Source organism: Hippopotamus amphibius, chromosome 11, assembly GCF_030028045.1.
Source record: "Hippopotamus amphibius kiboko isolate mHipAmp2 chromosome 11, mHipAmp2.hap2, whole genome shotgun sequence".
NCBI classification, from domain to species: Eukaryota; Metazoa; Chordata; class Mammalia; order Artiodactyla; family Hippopotamidae; genus Hippopotamus; species Hippopotamus amphibius.
In genome coordinates, this window is record NC_080196.1 from 3,441,770 (window position 1) to 3,458,222 (window position 16,453).

The window sequence follows — 16,453 nt, forward strand, 5'->3', positions numbered from 1 at the left end:
TGCCATAAGCCAACATTATGAGATGCCAGATGAAACTGTCCTTTGAAACTGGTTTTATGAGATTTATGCTAAGAATGTAGCGCTTCCTACAAAGAGCCACAAGATAAATTTCTTGGGTTTTAGGACCAGGAAAACCCAAGAAATCTGTACTTGTACTTCTAAGCACATGGCTACTTTTATATCATGACACTGTGACTCATGTTATGTGGTCCTCTCTGGCCCCTGGGAGGCTCAGAGCCAGACCCAAGGCTGCATTACGGCTGACAAATGTTCAGTCTTCCAAGCACTCAGTTTGCTTGTTAACCTCATTCCAGGTCTCCTTTGGTTTTCTTATCCTTATTTTCCTGATTCCCTGAATTAAGAATAAAATTAAATGCAGTTTTTTTTCAGTTTGAGAAAGGATGGGGTTCCAAAATTTCTTATTTATTAATTGAGAATTTGGAACAATAGTGCTAAAAGACGGTAAGGTTCCCAGGCCAGTTCAAATAAATTTAATTTAACCACAATATAGCAAAATGATCATGTTACCAGAAGCTACTGTCATACAAGTTCTGCGTTCTGCAGGGTAACTCTATTCTCATGTAAAAAAAGAATTTTTTCTTATTAGAGAATTAGTATGTAAAGAGACATTATTGATTATCCAAATTTACATAAGCACAAGATACATAAATTATGTCAGCTAGCAAATTCATATGCCTTTAAATAAGAGTAAGTCCAAAGGCCTTGTAAATAATCCATATTTTATTCCGTCAAGTTGACTTGTCCTTTTTTCCTTATATAAACAAATAACTAAAGGTAATTTAATTCAGTGAGAGCAGCAAAGTGAATACAGATCTTTGAAGAACAATAAAATGTTAACTTTATGATCCTATTTATTTTGTTAAAGCTTCAACATGATAGGAAGCAAATGCAAATTTTGACTTGGTCAATTCTTAATATTTCCAGCAGCAAAAAACTAATCTATTTGAATACCTGAATTGTACAAGCAAATTTAACATATTTCATATAGACAAACAATGTCTTAGACATAATTAGTCACAGTCCTAGACTCTGGCTTATATCTACCAGGCGTGCAATCAGCATTTATTCATTTGAATTCTACCTAGTCAAAGTTTCTTGACCAATTTGCTTCTAAAGGGAGAATTCAACTACTGTTAACCCTTTGTGCTGTTTTTAAACACAGACTTCAGAGAGTGCTGCAGTGCGATTTAGAAATGCATCCTGGTGGCAACGTGAAGGATGCCTGGTAAGCACTAAGAACAGGAGGCAGAGAGCAGCAGAAAGCTCTTATAAACCCCAACGCAAACTGGTGAGGGCAGCAAGGACTGCCACTGTGGGGACAAAGTGTTTCCTGGTAAGAGGAACACAGGGGACAACGGCCGGGCAAGACGAGGGATTGGCCGTGGCAAAGCAAGGGGAAAAGTGAAGTGCTTCCCAGCTGGAGGGCAGAGCATCGGCTGATGAGCGGGACCGCAGGAGGCCCCGCCTGCCGGGAGGGCCGCCACGGGCTAGAGAGGGATGCGGAGTGTCAGCTCAGACCTGCTTGGCCGTTAGCCCAGCAGGGACAGGAAGGAGGCCCTTGGGAAGAAGGAGCTGCAGGCTGGGGAACGGATCATCAGAGCACAGGGGTTGAAGTCAGGACGGAGGGCGGGCGGGGGTGAGAGGAGGGAGAGGCAGCCTCCGCAATGCGGGGAGACCAGGAGCCAGTGGTGCCCTGCATACCTGAGAGGCCTCAGCTACGGTGGCAGTGAGGATGGGCCAGTCCCTCGCGGCAGCGAGCACCTGGGGGTTCACACACCAGGCGTGGAGGCCAGCGGGCACCGGCGGGGGGAGGGGGCGGCTGGGAGGACCGACCCCTGGGCCCCGGTTCCCGCTGCTGCTGCTCACACCGGCTCAGGGTCCCCCCCACCTGGTGGAGGGGCTTGGATTCCTGGGTGGTTTCCTGCTGGGACTTTGCCTACACATACATTAGGCTGATCCCGGGGAGAAAGATACGCCAATTTCATTCACAGAAAGACACTTTAAAATATAACAGGTAAATTTCGCGGGGAAAGAGGATGGCTTATAAATATGGTTTGGGAACAAGTGATTCCTCTGTATTCTGAAGAGGTAGGAGGGAAAACAAAGTTATGTAACTGAGTGGGCCCTAAACACGGTCACCCTGTCAGTTCACCAAAATCTTTCCACTCCTGCTTGTTAATACGCAGTTGCTCCCCCCTCCCCCCCAGTGCTGACTCAGACATTTCTCACGTGTTTACTGTGTCTCATCACTAAGGAGACAAAGTTGGCTCAAACATGGTCCCCACTTGCTGGGGATGACAGTCTACTAAGAAAGGGGCAGGGCGATGGGGGAATGCTCTCTGCAGGATTTACATAAGGTATCTGGAGGACACGGGAGGGGCCCCCGTGAACAGGATTCGTGGCTGGCATGCTGGCTGGGGTGACAGCGGAGAGTGGAACACACACAGCGCCTGCCCTCCCAGAGCCTGCAGTCCGACTAGCGGGGGAGACGTTACTCGGATAACCACAGAGTGACTGAAAAATTACCACTGGTGTAAGCGTCCGATGGAGAGCCCCACAGGCTGTGAGAGCTGATGGGACTGGGGAGCACCTTCGCTGGGCCAGGCCACTGAGCAGGGCCGTGTGGCCAGGGTGAACGGGACGGGGCCCTGCCAGACAGAGGACGGGCCTGGGGAAGACGGAGCGGAGCACATGAGGTCAAGACAAGGGCTCCCCACCCCTGACAGGAAGGTGACAGGACATCAGGCTAGAGAAATGCTAGGGAAATGTAGGCCATAGGAAGGATTTTGTCCCCAAAGAAATGGGGTTCCTTTCTCTTTCTTTTTAATATTTTTAAAGAAGGGAGCAGAGTGGGCTTGGGAGTTTTAAAAGCTTACCAAGAGCTGTCCTATTAGCTGAATTTTGAAGGATGAATAGAAATCTGTCGCATGAGGGAGGAAAGTTCAGGACTCACCATGTGATTACATGAAGGCCTAAAGCTGCCTGGCATCAGGAAACGCAAGAAGTTTGATGTAGCCTACCACGGGATGTGAAAAGTCGACAGGAAGAGAAAAGGCAGGACACTGGCAGGGGGTGGGGGGTGGGGTGGTGACGTTGAGAAGGAATTTTACCCTGAAAGCCACGCGGAGCCTCTGGGGTATGCCAAGCAAGGGGAGGAGAGGGGCTGGGTGAGAGTGTGCACATTCGAGACTCAAAGCTCTGGGTTCCATTCCTCTTAAGGCCTTTAAGTTGGATAAACTGTCTTACTTCCTCACAGAAATCCTGCGCCCACCACGTGTGGCCCGTGCTGCCTGGCACCCAGCTTGCTAAGTTAACCCCTGCATGTAGAGACCTCATGGGGAGAAGAAGGGTGCAGAGGGAACGGACAGCAGAGGACAGGCACAGCCACCCCAGCGAGGAGCCGATCGGCGGACGGGGGCAGCGGGGACGGACCCCAGCTCAGGAAGGACATGGAGGGTGGGGGGCAGAGGTAAAGGGAGCAGGCCTGTGGGCAGCTGTGGGTGCTAGGAGTCGCCTACTGCCCCTCTGAGGGGGCCTGCAGGAGGCGAGCGGGTAAGGTATCTGGTCCTGGGCCAGGGGCCTGGGCTGCAAAGAGCCTGGGGAGTCAACACAGAGGTGGTGATGGGAGAGTGCGGAGAAGAGCAAGGGGAAGGACCGCGCACACAAACTGGTGAGGACGGTCAACCCGTGAACATCACCGTCTCCAGTGAAGGTGGTCCTTCCTTCCAACGTGGGGAGGGGGAGGGGCCCATATGGGACAGAGCCCGTGAGCAAAGTCCCTGCCAGAAAGCTGCCTGATTGCGGTCCGCTCTCACCGCGTTACACGTCCACCAGGGCTTCCCTCCTTTAGGGTTTCAAGTCTGGGCTTAAGCATTAAACTGCCACCGAAAGCTTGCTTATTTACCACTTCAACGTCTCCCTAAGCTTAGAGGTCCACCAGCGCTGACGCTGGTCTTCCTCAGCCCAGGAAGGAGCGACACGGAACACAACTGCAGCACACGGTCAGTGCTCCAGCAAGGCTTGTTCAATCAACCAATGGGAAACAATGAGACCAGGATAGAGGATCAATGGCTTTTTCTGGCTCCAGTCTGGCTGCAAGGAACTTTCTTCTCACTTAATTTAGCTTTTTGTGTAGTGAAGGGCAAAAAGGATTTTAAGAGCTGCTTCTGCCTATGGAAGTGATTTCTGGTGAAAACATCACCACTCCTAGGATCAGATGTAGGGGAGGGTAAGTATATAGGGAAAATATTTGTATTTATTCTCAAAACATGGGCAGGCAAAAAGAAACATGTGAAGGCATTAAATGAATAATTAAGCTATAGAGTAATATTTATAATTATAATGAATTGATCATATAAGTAACTTTGAATAAACTAGGCCAAAGTGGGGTTATTAAATCTACTAAAAAAAAATTATCCCGGGAACAAAATAATAAATATAAGGCTAATAGACGCATTAATGACATCTAATGAGGGTAACAGCCAACTAGCAAATAAAACAAATAATTACCCTGGGAAGAGATACAGCCAACTAACTGAACACTGATGACTGATTAACTAGCAAAGTAATAACATTAATATATGCAAGATACATAACTGGAGGAAAGAAAAGTGAGATAAGCATATACAGAGTTTCGCAGATTAACACCCAGGGCCAAAGAGACACTTTAGAATTGAGCCTGAACTGTCCAGATGCCGTCCTGGTGCTCACAAGAGAATATCTTCCTCACACCAAGGAGGCACTGTCTCTGATACGCAATGTTTCATTTGAAACGACGTCTTCCAATTACATTCTCCTGACCTACGGTCAAGTCATACTCTCTAATCCAGCGTGTTCAACCAATCACTGAGACCAGCTGGTTCTCTTTCTCAGTGTATCTCAAAACCACCCTCCCCTCCTCTGCTCTCACCACGGCTATGGCCAGCCAGCCCCATCACTTCAGGAAACTGAACAACGCGGTTACCTCCTACGGGCCTCCATGTCTTCAGTCTCCTTCCCGCTCGGGGTGATCCAGCTAGAAGGTGTTCTCTGCAGTCTTGTGCAAACATGTGTGTGGCTCTCCACTGCTGAGGACCTCGCCCGGCATCTTGGCATACGGGGCTCTGGTCTGTCACATGAGGTCCCAGCCACCTCATCCCTCACCCTCATCTGCTCCACCACCCACACCGCTGGTAGCTCCTTATACTCCACACCAACTACACTGGTCTTTGCATCCATCCCCTTTGCGTCTGCCTCCCTTCGCCAGTGAATCCCTGCAGAATCTTTACAGCCTAGGTCAGCCACCGTCGCTTTCTTAACCTCAGTCCCTTCCGGGACAGGCTATGTGCCCCTCCCACTTGCTCCCGCATGTGCTGGGAGAGTCTCTTCCCACACACTGCCACCACCTTTGCAGAATCCTAGTGAGTGTATTACTCTATGCACTGAACCACAAGCCCCTCCTGGGAAAAGATCACGTTCTGTTTGGCTCTGTATTTGCAGCAAGGAGCCCAGGGTCTGGCCCATGGCAGGTAACCTATCAATGTCTGCTGAATGAAGACTCATCACATAGAGACCACCCATCACGGTGACAGAGTTCTTCAGACTGCTAATAAATACCTGGTGCAGAATGTGGTTCAACAACTTTCATGAGCTCATTAAATGACCGTTAGCTACTACGAATTTAAAAGATTTGGCAGTTGCTCTACCAGTTTAAGAGATAACTGGTATTAACTAGTTTACTAGTATCTGCTGAAGGGATTCTGGAGCACCTACGGCATGCCAAACATTCGGCCAGAAAGTTTTGCGACTCTGGCATTCTGGATGATGCACCAGCGAGGACATGCACCAAGGTCACAGAGCTGGGAGCCAGCTGACCTCAAACCTGAACCAAGGCTTCTTGATCCGAAGGTCAGCAATCTTTCTAAACCAGGGTAGCCTTGCTCATGACTCTCATCCACAGTGAAAATACTGAAAACAACACAGCAGTATTTGTTCAGGAATCACAATATTAGGGAAAGAAATACGGGGGAAAAAAAAACCAGGGGGAAGCACTAGCATCAAGTCATGACTTTCATTTATCCTTTATTTGTCATGAAAGATCATTTCTGTGAGCTGTTTGCTTTTAGTTCCAAACTATCTGAGTTAAAAAAACAATTACTCTTTTAAATAGAACTCCAATAATGAGTTGCTATGAAGCCAAACAGATAATCAAAATGTCACAGTGATATATTATTACATCTCAACTTTGGCAATTTCAAATCTGCTTCTTAAAATAGGGGTGGTAGAGATCAGCTGCGGGAACCCTATTCAAGGTACTCCTACTGCTAACCTAGACAAAAGCCAGGAGGACCCGCCTTAATTTAGCTGACTCTTGCGAAGCCTAGAAATTCACAGCTTGGTTCATGCAATTTATCTAATTTTATCACTTAATTTGGTTTCTAAAGGTTAGAAATTTCCTAACTTGCCTAGGTACCAGTCAATTGAGAAAATAAATGCTAAGACATATACAAAAAGCTACTACCTGATGAAGCGGGATTCAGACTGTCAGGAAAGGGGTCACAGAGGAGAAGTAACAGGACGTGAAGTACCTTTCATCCACAAAAAAGAATGCACACAGTTACTGATGTGAGCCTTAAGACGCAGTCAATTTCCTATAATGCTCACCACAGCAATTTCCTACCAGAATGTTTCATCAGTACACTTTGCATTAAAAAAAAAATGTTACCCTACTGCAACACAGGATAATTTAAAGAGACTTTAAGGAAGTCCTACGGACTTATAAGTGCATTTTGTGGTCTAACTTTACACCTCACTTTGTTCTATTCTCTACCTTTATCTTCCCTTTGCCCTGATTCTCTCATTTATTATTTTAAAATTATAAGAACTTTTTCATGTTATTGCATTTTATTGTATGTATTCTTATAAGTTTTTAAAATGCTTTAGGAGCCAAGGTGAAGTATGAATAGAGTAAGTGCAATTTGGAAACTCTTATAAACTAAACTCAATAAATCAGCAATGACACTGATCTAATAATTTTTTTAACACTTCCCTCCAAATTTAGGCTGCTGAATATCCTAAATGTATTCTTCTCTCAGTTAACTATATAATTTTTTCTTTTCAAAACCATCATCACTCAACGTGGCAGAACTTAGCAACCATAAGAGAAAAAAAATTGGGGGGGGGGGGCCGGAGGAGTTCCAAACATAATTAATGATAATGAGACGGTTTTTTCCTTTGGCACAAGTAAACTACCTCTAGCTGTTGCAGGGCCTGTGTGAGGAAGGGTCAGGTAATGACAGCTCTATTAGAGCCTCGGGCTGTGGAGGAGCCCATCGGTATAAATTCAGAACATATCTGAGATTTAATTTGGGAAGAACTTAGAAAATTTCACAGTAGTCTTTTTCTCTTATACTCCCCTCCACCTTCTCTATGTTCTTGCAAAGTCCGCAATAAAGAAGTCAGAGCTGTTTTCACAGAGAGGCGTGATCTGCTCCACATTTTACAGTGGGCAAAGCTTGGCTGCGTATTACAGAATTCTATGGTTTCTCCGAATCCTCACAATATAAACAGGCCTTTTGAGACTTAAAAAGAAAGCAAACTTTTTATGGGGGGAAAAATGCTAATAACCTTGTTGAGAATGCAAGAAGCCAAATGCAACACTACGCCCCCAGCCTGACAGCGGCCCAGGTGACAGGTCTGTGCGGCTCTAAACTGAGTCAAGGGGCAAAAGGTGAAAAAGAACAAGAGGATGGAATTTCTCACACATCAGCCACTTTCAGTTAAAGGCAGGTTTTAGTCTGAGAACAAAGCAAAGATTTTCCTGGCGGAGAGCCTGGAGTTAGTTATTAAAATGAGGAACATGTTTAAGGATTTTAAGTTTCTAAAGGAGAAGAGACGTATAGTGGAAGTTAGGCCTAGCGGGTTGAAACAATCACCACATCATTTGTATAGTATCTGTGTGATATTATAACATGTGATGGACGAAGCGCCTCTGCCACTACATTCGCACATCTCAGTGCCTGCGCATTACTTCAATCTGCACGCTCCCTCTGTGGGTTTCTGGAGCCGTCCTTGTGTGTCCCTGTCACCTGCCCGTCACAGGACAATCCTGTCACAGCAGGGCCACCTGTGTTTGTATTCCATCTACCCTGGGCCCCAGTGCAGTAACATATATGCTATGGGTTCTCAGGAAATACTAGGCACAAACTGATTTGTCCGTTTGTTCTGGGGTGCAGGAATATTTGGCACTAAGGTCTCCAGTGTAGCTGTCCCGTTTTAGAAAGGGAAAGGTGCCTGGTGTTAAAACCACTCTCATCGGGTGGCTACTATTCACCCCCGCATTCTCCATCACTCAGCAGCACACACGGCAAGAAGAGGTAGCCAGCGTGAAAAGATCTGCAACAGTGAACACGAACACACGTGAGAGAAACCCTCTGCCTGGTTCCTGACTACTCAACAAGTTCATGGTTTCAAGTCCTCAGCTTCCAGTTCAGAGAACAGACTCCTACATAGGGGTCGTTATTTAGTCCGTTTACTTGATTGCAATCAAAGACATTAATAACGCTGCTTTTGGTTGTATAGCTGAGAGCTGACACTTTAGCAGCAGTTAGTAATTTTACCAGTCACGAAACCAGGGAGCCTATTTAGCTGCTGCAGCTGTAACAAGAAACTGAAAATAAACATCTTTGGGTTGATGTTTCTAAAACTTCTTCAGGCCAAGTCAGAGGATGCATGGGTTGTAGGAAGTTTCTACTGAAGAGCGGGGAGTTGTGGAAGAGCAGCGCCCTGGAACTTTCTAGTTGCCATTCTGTCACTGACCAGCAGTGAGACCTTAGCCCACTGCCCACCTTTTCTATGCCTCACCTCCTCTCTGATCCTTTTCACTACTCGCGAGTATCTCACCAGCACGAGCTCATCTGGGTGGAGCTCCAGCCAAGGCTTTGCCACCAACGCCTGCACCTGGTTCCCACATGCCCCGTGCACTTCGCCTCCCTAGGGCCTTGCCGTGCGCACCTGGAGAGCCCTCCATCCGCCTCCACGTGCCCTACCTGAGCAGACGCCAGCAGCAGGCTGACCCAGCAGTCTCTCCTGGTGCTTTTCTCTGTCACCTCCCACTGCAGAGGCTAGATGCGTTACACCCTAGTTCCCCAGCCCCTTGCTCGGCTAGTCGTAGAAATGTAACTGAGTTCTGGTCCACAAGATATAACCAGATGTCTGCTGGAAAGCTTCCAAGAAAGCCCACCCATGTCTGGTTGGGGTTGTTTTTCTTTGTCTTGCCTTGAATAAGGATCTGATATTCGGAGCTTTCACAGCCGTTTGTAACCATCAGGCATAAGCACGAGAGGAAACTTGAGACGCAAGACACGCTGACGTCATCCAGCTGCTGAATCAGTTCGGCAGCCTCCCTCTCCAGGCCTTGTCCACGGGGGAGGAGGAGCCCCTGCGTATGTGAGCGCCGTGGGAAGCTTCCTGTTACTTGCAGCCAAAAGCGGCCCAGTGAGGTCTACTGTCGGGGTGGCCCCGCCTCTGATGCCACTCCCCACGCCCTCCCCCGCCCCGGGAGGCTCACCTTGATCTGCGGCTCCCAACACAACGCTTAGCGTGCCCTGAGCGCAGTAAAGACTCAGCCACCTACTGAGGAACTGAGGAGTTCTGACACTCACTTGGGTAGGCATGTGGGCATTGCTTTTGCGTTTTCTCACGTTTTACAGTAATACACATTTTTAATCAGCAGGGGGAAACGGCTGATACAAATTACCTCTGAATACAGTTTCCTCCTAGTTTTCAACAAGTATTTACAAGCATGGAGTAGGCAGGTATTGGGCTAAGCACTGGGAGTGCAGACGGAATTTCTGCCTTCAAGGGACAGATGGCAAAGGCGTGATACGCGTAACGCACATCCGAACACGCCGCAGCCGCGTGCCTCCCGCTTTATCCAGACAGGGGCTGGCAGCACGGCATCAGTCGCCTCACCTGCCCGTCCTCTCACGTTCCAGCGCATGCCCACCTCTCTCACAGCTGCGACTAAGAGATCCCGCACGCCACAGCTAAGACCCGGCGCAGCCAAAATAAATACATTAAAAAAAAAGTTTACCTCTTTCTCTGGTGGAAAAGGGAGTGATCCTCCTTCTGCAGCGACAAGCCCGCCACCTGTGCCCGAAGAGGCGAGGCTTGTCACTTCTTGTGTGGCCTTGCTCTAGCAGTTATCCACACTCCCATATGTTAACTAGGCTTTCTGGGGGTGGGGGGTGGCAGTTTACTTCCTTCTGGTTCACTTCTCCTCCCCCACACCCTGGGTTCTCTTAGACACTTCACTAACGCTGCTCTGGTAAAGGTCCCCAGAGGTCCCTACGCTGGGGACACGTCCCTCTTCATTTACTGGACTTTGCTAAAAAAGTGGCCTGCCGCCCGCAGCACCTTCCCAAACATGTAACTACCCTGACTTCAGGGACACTGCTCTCTCTGCTCACCCTCTTCCGCTTCTTAGACTCTACAGAGGTCATCCAAGTGTGGCCCAGGGACCACTGGGGTCTTGCAGAACTTTCAGGGGATCCATTGGGAAAAAGAATTTTTATCATCACAAGGAAATATTTGCTTTTTCAGTCCCATTCTCTTGTAAGTGGACAGAGGAATTTTCCAGAGGCTAGATGAAGTGCTATAGCAACAGATTTAGGCAGAAACGAATCTAAGAATCCAGATGTCTTCCATTACGCCAAACACTAAAGAGATCTGCAAAAATTTCAAGCAATGTCACTTTTATCACTGGTTTTTTTGGGGGGTGGGAAGAAAAATGGTTATTCTTCATAAAGGTGTTATTTAGGTTAGTATGCAATGGGGGGTTTATTAGTTTACTTAAAAATAGGTGATTTAAAATGTTTTAGTTTTAATTTAAGGCTTTTGGGGCCCTCAGTAACATTTAAGAATGTGAAAGGATCCTGGGACCAACGTGCTAAGAACCACGTTCCTAGACTGTGTCTTCTTGGCTTCCTTCAGGGAGGCCCACTAATTTTCTCCCCATAAACTAGGATTTCTCAATCTTGGCATGACTGACATTTGGGGCCAGATAACTCTTTCTACAGGGGACTGTCCTGAGCTTGGCGGAATCTCTGGCCTCTAACTACCAGAGGCCAGTGGCATCCCTCCCCCCAAGCTGTGACAACCAAAAAGGTCTCCAGACACTGTCAAATAAAACTGGCCCTGGGGACTTCCCTGGTGGTCCAGTGGTAAAGAATCCATCCTGCAATGCAGGGGATGTGGGTTTGATCCCTGGCCCGGGAACTAAGATTCCACATGCCGCGGGGCAACAAAGCCTGTGTGCCACAAACTACATAGCTCATGAGCTCTGGAACCTGCGCGCCACAATTAGAGAAGAGAAAAACCCACACGTCACAACTAGAGAGAACCCCCAAAACCAAGACTGGCCCTGGTTGAGAACCACTGCCCTAAATATTCTTCCTGGAAATTTTACCAAACATTAAGACTTTAATTCTACTTATGATAAGAACTCTACTTATTCGGCACCTACCCTGTGCCAGGCACAACTTGAAGCACTTGATACGTATTCACTCATGTAAACCTCATCCTCTATGAGACAGATAAATCATCACCTCCATTTTATAGATTAAGAAACTTAAGAGTAGAGAGGTGAAGTGACTTGCCCAGGGTCACACAGCAAGTGTGGGGTGGTGACAACTCCAGGCCTGACTGCACCTCTGAGATTTAGTCTCCTGCTGGGGAGCCCAGGCGACATTCACTTGAGATGCTCTGGAAGCGAATTTAAGTCTTCTCTCCACAGACTAGCTATTTTTGTATTTCTTAAGTCAGTTAATAGTGCAACTTTTACATTAACCTCTGTGCCTCAGTTTACTTGTAACCTAGATGTCATTTTAGACTCTGCTTGGATTCTCTTCTTTATTCATGAGTCCAATCACTCATCGAGATCTAACAATTCTACCTTCTAGTTATTAATCGAATATATCTTTTCCTCTGTCTTTCACCATTCCTGCCCCCACTAGGGCCCTTATCTCTCCACAGCACTGTCGTAACCAACTCGCATTTGGGGTCCTTGTATCTGGCCCTCACGATCATCTTCTACCTTGCTGCCACAGGGGTCTAGCTATGAGTAAAAGGCAAGTCGGGCCACACTTTTATGGCCTGAAGCTCTTTATGGGCTGCCTGTGAGCTATAAAGTCCAGGCTCCTCAGCACGGCCCAGTCTTGCCTCCTGTCACCCCTGAATTGCACTCAACTCTCCAGCAGAGTTCTCTTTGCCGTCACCGAGCACATCAGGCTGCCTCACACCTCTGACCCAGCACTATCTTCTGGGAAGTGTTTTGACCTGTCCCGATGCCTGCCACAGTGTGTGACAGTGATTCTACAACTGCGTCCCACCGAGGCCTGTCAGAGAAGCCACTGACGGCAGTGTCTTCCTGAGCCCAACGCTCTCACCCTTCTATCTCCAGGGGCTGCTACGCACCGGGCAAAGTAGTTCTGGGAGCGTCTGGAAGCAGTGAAATAAAAGAACATGTAGAAACAGGACCTGTTTGGATGAGTGTGGGGAATGCAGAAGGAAAAGAACAAGGAAAACCTTCCCAAGGTTACATCGAGCTGAATCTCAAAGCAAGCAGAGGAACTCAGGACAGAGGAGGTTAGAGGGCAGCCAGAGAGAGAGAAGTACAGGGAGAGGGGTATCCTTGAAATCCACAGGACACAGCTTAATACAAAGGAAGGACATACTTTATAATAGTTTATTATCTGAGGAGATGATAGTGAGAATCTCGGGTTTTAGGTCCATGATTTCAGGAAACAGTGTAAAGTGATCACCAGATTCCTTTGGAAGATACACTCATTTGTGGATAATAAATTTAGCTCAGAAGGATTCCTCAAGCAACAATCTGAACCATTACTTTCTAAGTATATCACTGTGTAATTTCCACCTCCTGCTTTCAGGGTCCAGTCCTAAGCGACTTTCCTGCAGTTCTTGTTTATTCTCAGTAAATTTAGATGACAAAATTTGTCTTCCAGACTGTGGTGAAAATGATTGGTTTCCACGCACACACGTTTTGTGGGTTCCTTCAACAGACTTGGTTAAGATCTTGGTACTACGTACTTGGTTAATTTTTTTGTGTAAAATTCCACCAATGTACCCGCTGTTTACAAACTTTAGCTTCCAAAGCCAGCCATTAAGTGAAACAATGCACTCCCCAAAATATATATATATATTTTTGGATATGACCTCACTGGTATGACCTAGATATTGTTCTCAAATTTAGAGGATGAGTACCTTTCCTATGCAAGTATCTAAAGGTTAGAAAGTCACTTTTTGGGAGGTTTAGGATCTGCATGGGGTCTGCCCATCACAGGGCCTGCCAGCTCATTCACCCAGTGTGGGGGCAGCTACCCGCCCACGTCTGTTCCAGGGGTCGCAGGCTCTGCTCCTAGGAAACCCAACGCACAGGCTGGCCAATCATGGAAGGTGAGACCTGGTGTGAAGAGATGAGCTGGCCTTACCAGATTCCTGCTTCGGGAATGTGGCTCAAACTCAGAGGATCGGGAAGTTAGGAGAAGACATCCAATCCACAAGGATGCAGGGAGAAAATCTATAAAGTACATACATTCATGGTGAGTCAGAAGTTACAAGGAAACAGAAAAGAGCATAGCTGCCCTGAAGCAGACACAGGACAGATAAAGAGCTAGAATAAGGGACTCGGGAGCAAACGCGAGAACGGGGCAGGAGTGGGAAACCTGGGCGCTACGTTCAGGACGCAAGCGTTTCGCCTCTCATGCTCCTGCTGCTACGGTCCTAAAAGCTGGGTCCCCATCTGCTGAGGCCGGAGTAAACGCTCCAGCTCCGGAAAGCGGGCGGGACATTCCTCCCGGTACCGCTACCTGCGGCTCCTCCTCACCGGCCCCGCCCAAACTGAGCGCGTCCAGACGACCCAAGAAGCTGCTGCAGACGCCTCTGAGATGAGAGAACCGGCCAGAGAAAGCCTTCGGCTGTGGACGGGCGCTGCTGACGGGCGGCTCCCACGGGCAAGCCTGCCGCCTCTACGGGAAGGTCTTATACCTGCGACCAGCCTGGTCCTGGCTTGGGCACCTGCGCCTCGGCGCGCATCCCAGAGGCAGAGACGCCGCCGAGCGCGTCGCCAGGGCGGACCCTCCCGGAGCTCCCGGAGCAGGGCGTCCGGCCCGGGCACGAATCGCAGACCTGACCGTCTCCCCCCCCCGCCCGCGCCCCGCGCCCCGCGCCCCGCGCCCGCCCACCTGTAGCTGTAGGCGCTGAAGCGCTGGCTCTCCCGCAGCATCGCCCGGTACAGCGCCAGCACCTGCGCGCGGCCGGGCGCTGCCATCTTGGGACGGAAAGACGCGCAGAGGGTCCTCTCCGCCGAGGTCCCGAGCTGAACGCTCCCCGCCAAGCCGCCGCCGCCGCGGGGAAGTGCGAGCGGGACACACGCGCGGGGAGCGGCCCGCGCGCCCCGGCCCCGGCGGGCTCCGGCCCGGGTGAGCCCCGGGGGCCGGCGAGCTCCGGCCACGCGCGGCGGCGCAGGCGGGCTTCGGGCACCTAAGGGGGCGGCGCCGGCGGGCGGTGTTCCCGGAGGCCGCGCCGAGCGGGCCGGGCGGCCGAGGGGCGGCGAGGACGAAGCCGCGAGCCGGGCGCCCGCGCGTCCTCGGGGCGGAGGGCTGGGGTTCGCGGGGCCGGGGACGCCGGGGGCGCCGGGGACGCCGGGTAGCTCCGCGTTGCCAGGTTACCGAGCGCGCGCTCCGCGGCCGCTCCTCCGCCCGGGCTGCCCTCGGCGCCGCCTGAGCCGCCGTGCGGGCTGCGCGGGGCGCCGGTTCCGCGGACGCCTGGGTCGGGGGCTGCGTGTGAGCCGCTCGTCGCGCGGGGCCGGGACGCCGGGGCGCGGGAGGTTGGGGGCCGCGGGGGCGCCGGCCTGGGGTCCCCCGGCGTCCCGGCTCCGCTCAGGGCGCCCGCCCAGGGTCCTCCGGCGCGAGGCCCCCCTTCCGGGCAAGATGGCGGCGCCCAGGCGGCTGTGAGGGCCGCGCCGAGGTGGTGGAGCCGGACTCCGAGAGGGCCGAGCCTGCCGCGCCCAGGGCTTGGATCCCGGGCTGGCCTCCCGTCTCCCGGGCAGCGGTGGGTGAGCGGGCGCGGCCGCGGGCCCCCCTCGTGGGTGGGCAGCTCTCCGTGCGTCCGCAGACTTCTGGGGTCTCGTAGAGGGTGACAGCTGGGGTGGCCCGGGCGGGAGGCGAGGGCGCTTGACCCGGGGGACTGGAGGGGTTCCGGGACCCTGCGGGGATCGTCTCCGACCCCAGACAAGAAGCCGAGCAAGTTCTCTGCTGAAGCTCTTCCCGACTAAGTTTTCTCCCTTCTCTGAAGACGCCGACTGCTCTGAATGCCCTCGTTCCGCGCGGGCGGACGCAGTTGGTGGTTCCGATCCTGGAACGTAGGACCCGGCTCGGGGAAGCCTGAGCTGGTTCTAGGTACTGTGTTTGCGAAGCACTTGCCCTGTGTTTGGCATTTCTGTGTGTGTAACCAGCGCTGGGAAGAGCCAGAGTTTTCTCCAAAACACCGCGAGGGGTAACTTTACACGTAAGAAACAAGTGTGCGTTCACATCTGTTTTTCTCCAACCACTGAGGTTCTGTTGTGTGTCCCTTCTTTAGGGTTATCCTTTTGAAATGATGCTTGTTCAATATGAAAGCGGCCTCGTACTTTCAGGAACTTTAAGGGCGGGAGACGCTTCTCTGACCTCACTGCACTTCAGTGTACCTGTAACCTGGGGTCCTTGCATCCACCTATGCTTGCTGTACTTGTTAGGTTACCCGTTGTCATGCAATGGCATTTTTAAAAAAGGCGTGGAAGAGAAAATACTTTCATTAAAATCCACTTACCCTTCCTGTTCAGTTTTGTTGATGTCTCATACATCTCTGAGTCTCAGAATAAGGCTTTTTACAGAGTAGCCAAACTTCTGTTACTCCTATAGGGTGATCAAGTCCTTGGGCAAATCTTGCTTCAGGTTTTTTGAAAGGGCTTTTAGTATTTTGAGTTTATCCTTTGGTATTACTCAAAGGATTCAAGACCAGGGGACTTGCGCATTGTTGTAGAAAAAGATTCAGAGCTGTTTTCTCTTAATATGATACACGACTGAATGCTGATGGTATAAATTAGGTGTGTGGCACCTGGGAAAACTACAGCGTTAATGCAAGTTACAGAGAGAGAAAGCTGTCAAAGTTAGAAGAAAAAACATGAAACTTATTTTGGCTTGTTTAAAAACAGTGGGGATTGCATTATTGTATTATATTTTGCTTTCATATAGAAAATGAAATTGGAATGGTTTTTATGATATATGGTTGTTTGTCTCCTTATCAAGCAGTTTAATCATGAATGTGTACAATTAACATACACAAGTAAATTTAACTTTGTTGTAATCAAGTAAAACTTTCCAAATAAATATATGAA

General features: G+C 49.8%; 2 protein-coding genes across 9 annotated transcripts in view; one reads left to right on the forward strand and one right to left on the reverse strand.

Moving 5' to 3' along the window:
- The window catches only part of LYRM4 (LYR motif containing 4), a 108,184-nt gene extending 93,607 nt beyond the window's left edge, over positions 1-14,577 (reverse strand). For 3 of the 4 annotated variants that reach the window (XM_057699092.1, XM_057699093.1, XM_057699094.1), the window contains exon 1: positions 14,262-14,497. In XM_057699092.1, the coding sequence (XP_057555075.1) occupies positions 14,262-14,347 (86 nt within the window). In that variant the 5' untranslated portion in view covers positions 14,348-14,497. Of the gene's footprint in view, positions 1-14,261 lie in introns of all 4 variants that reach the window. The other variant, XM_057699095.1, reaches the window with a different exon arrangement.
- Positions 14,578-14,661: 84 nt separating this feature from the next.
- FARS2 (phenylalanyl-tRNA synthetase 2, mitochondrial) overlaps positions 14,662-16,453 on the forward strand; it is a 361,327-nt gene continuing 359,535 nt past the window's right edge. For all 5 annotated transcript variants that reach the window (XM_057699088.1, XM_057699087.1, XM_057699086.1 and 2 more), the window contains exon 1: positions 14,662-15,129. The gene's annotated coding sequence lies outside the window, so the exon portion shown is untranslated. The remainder of the gene's footprint in view (positions 15,130-16,453) is intronic.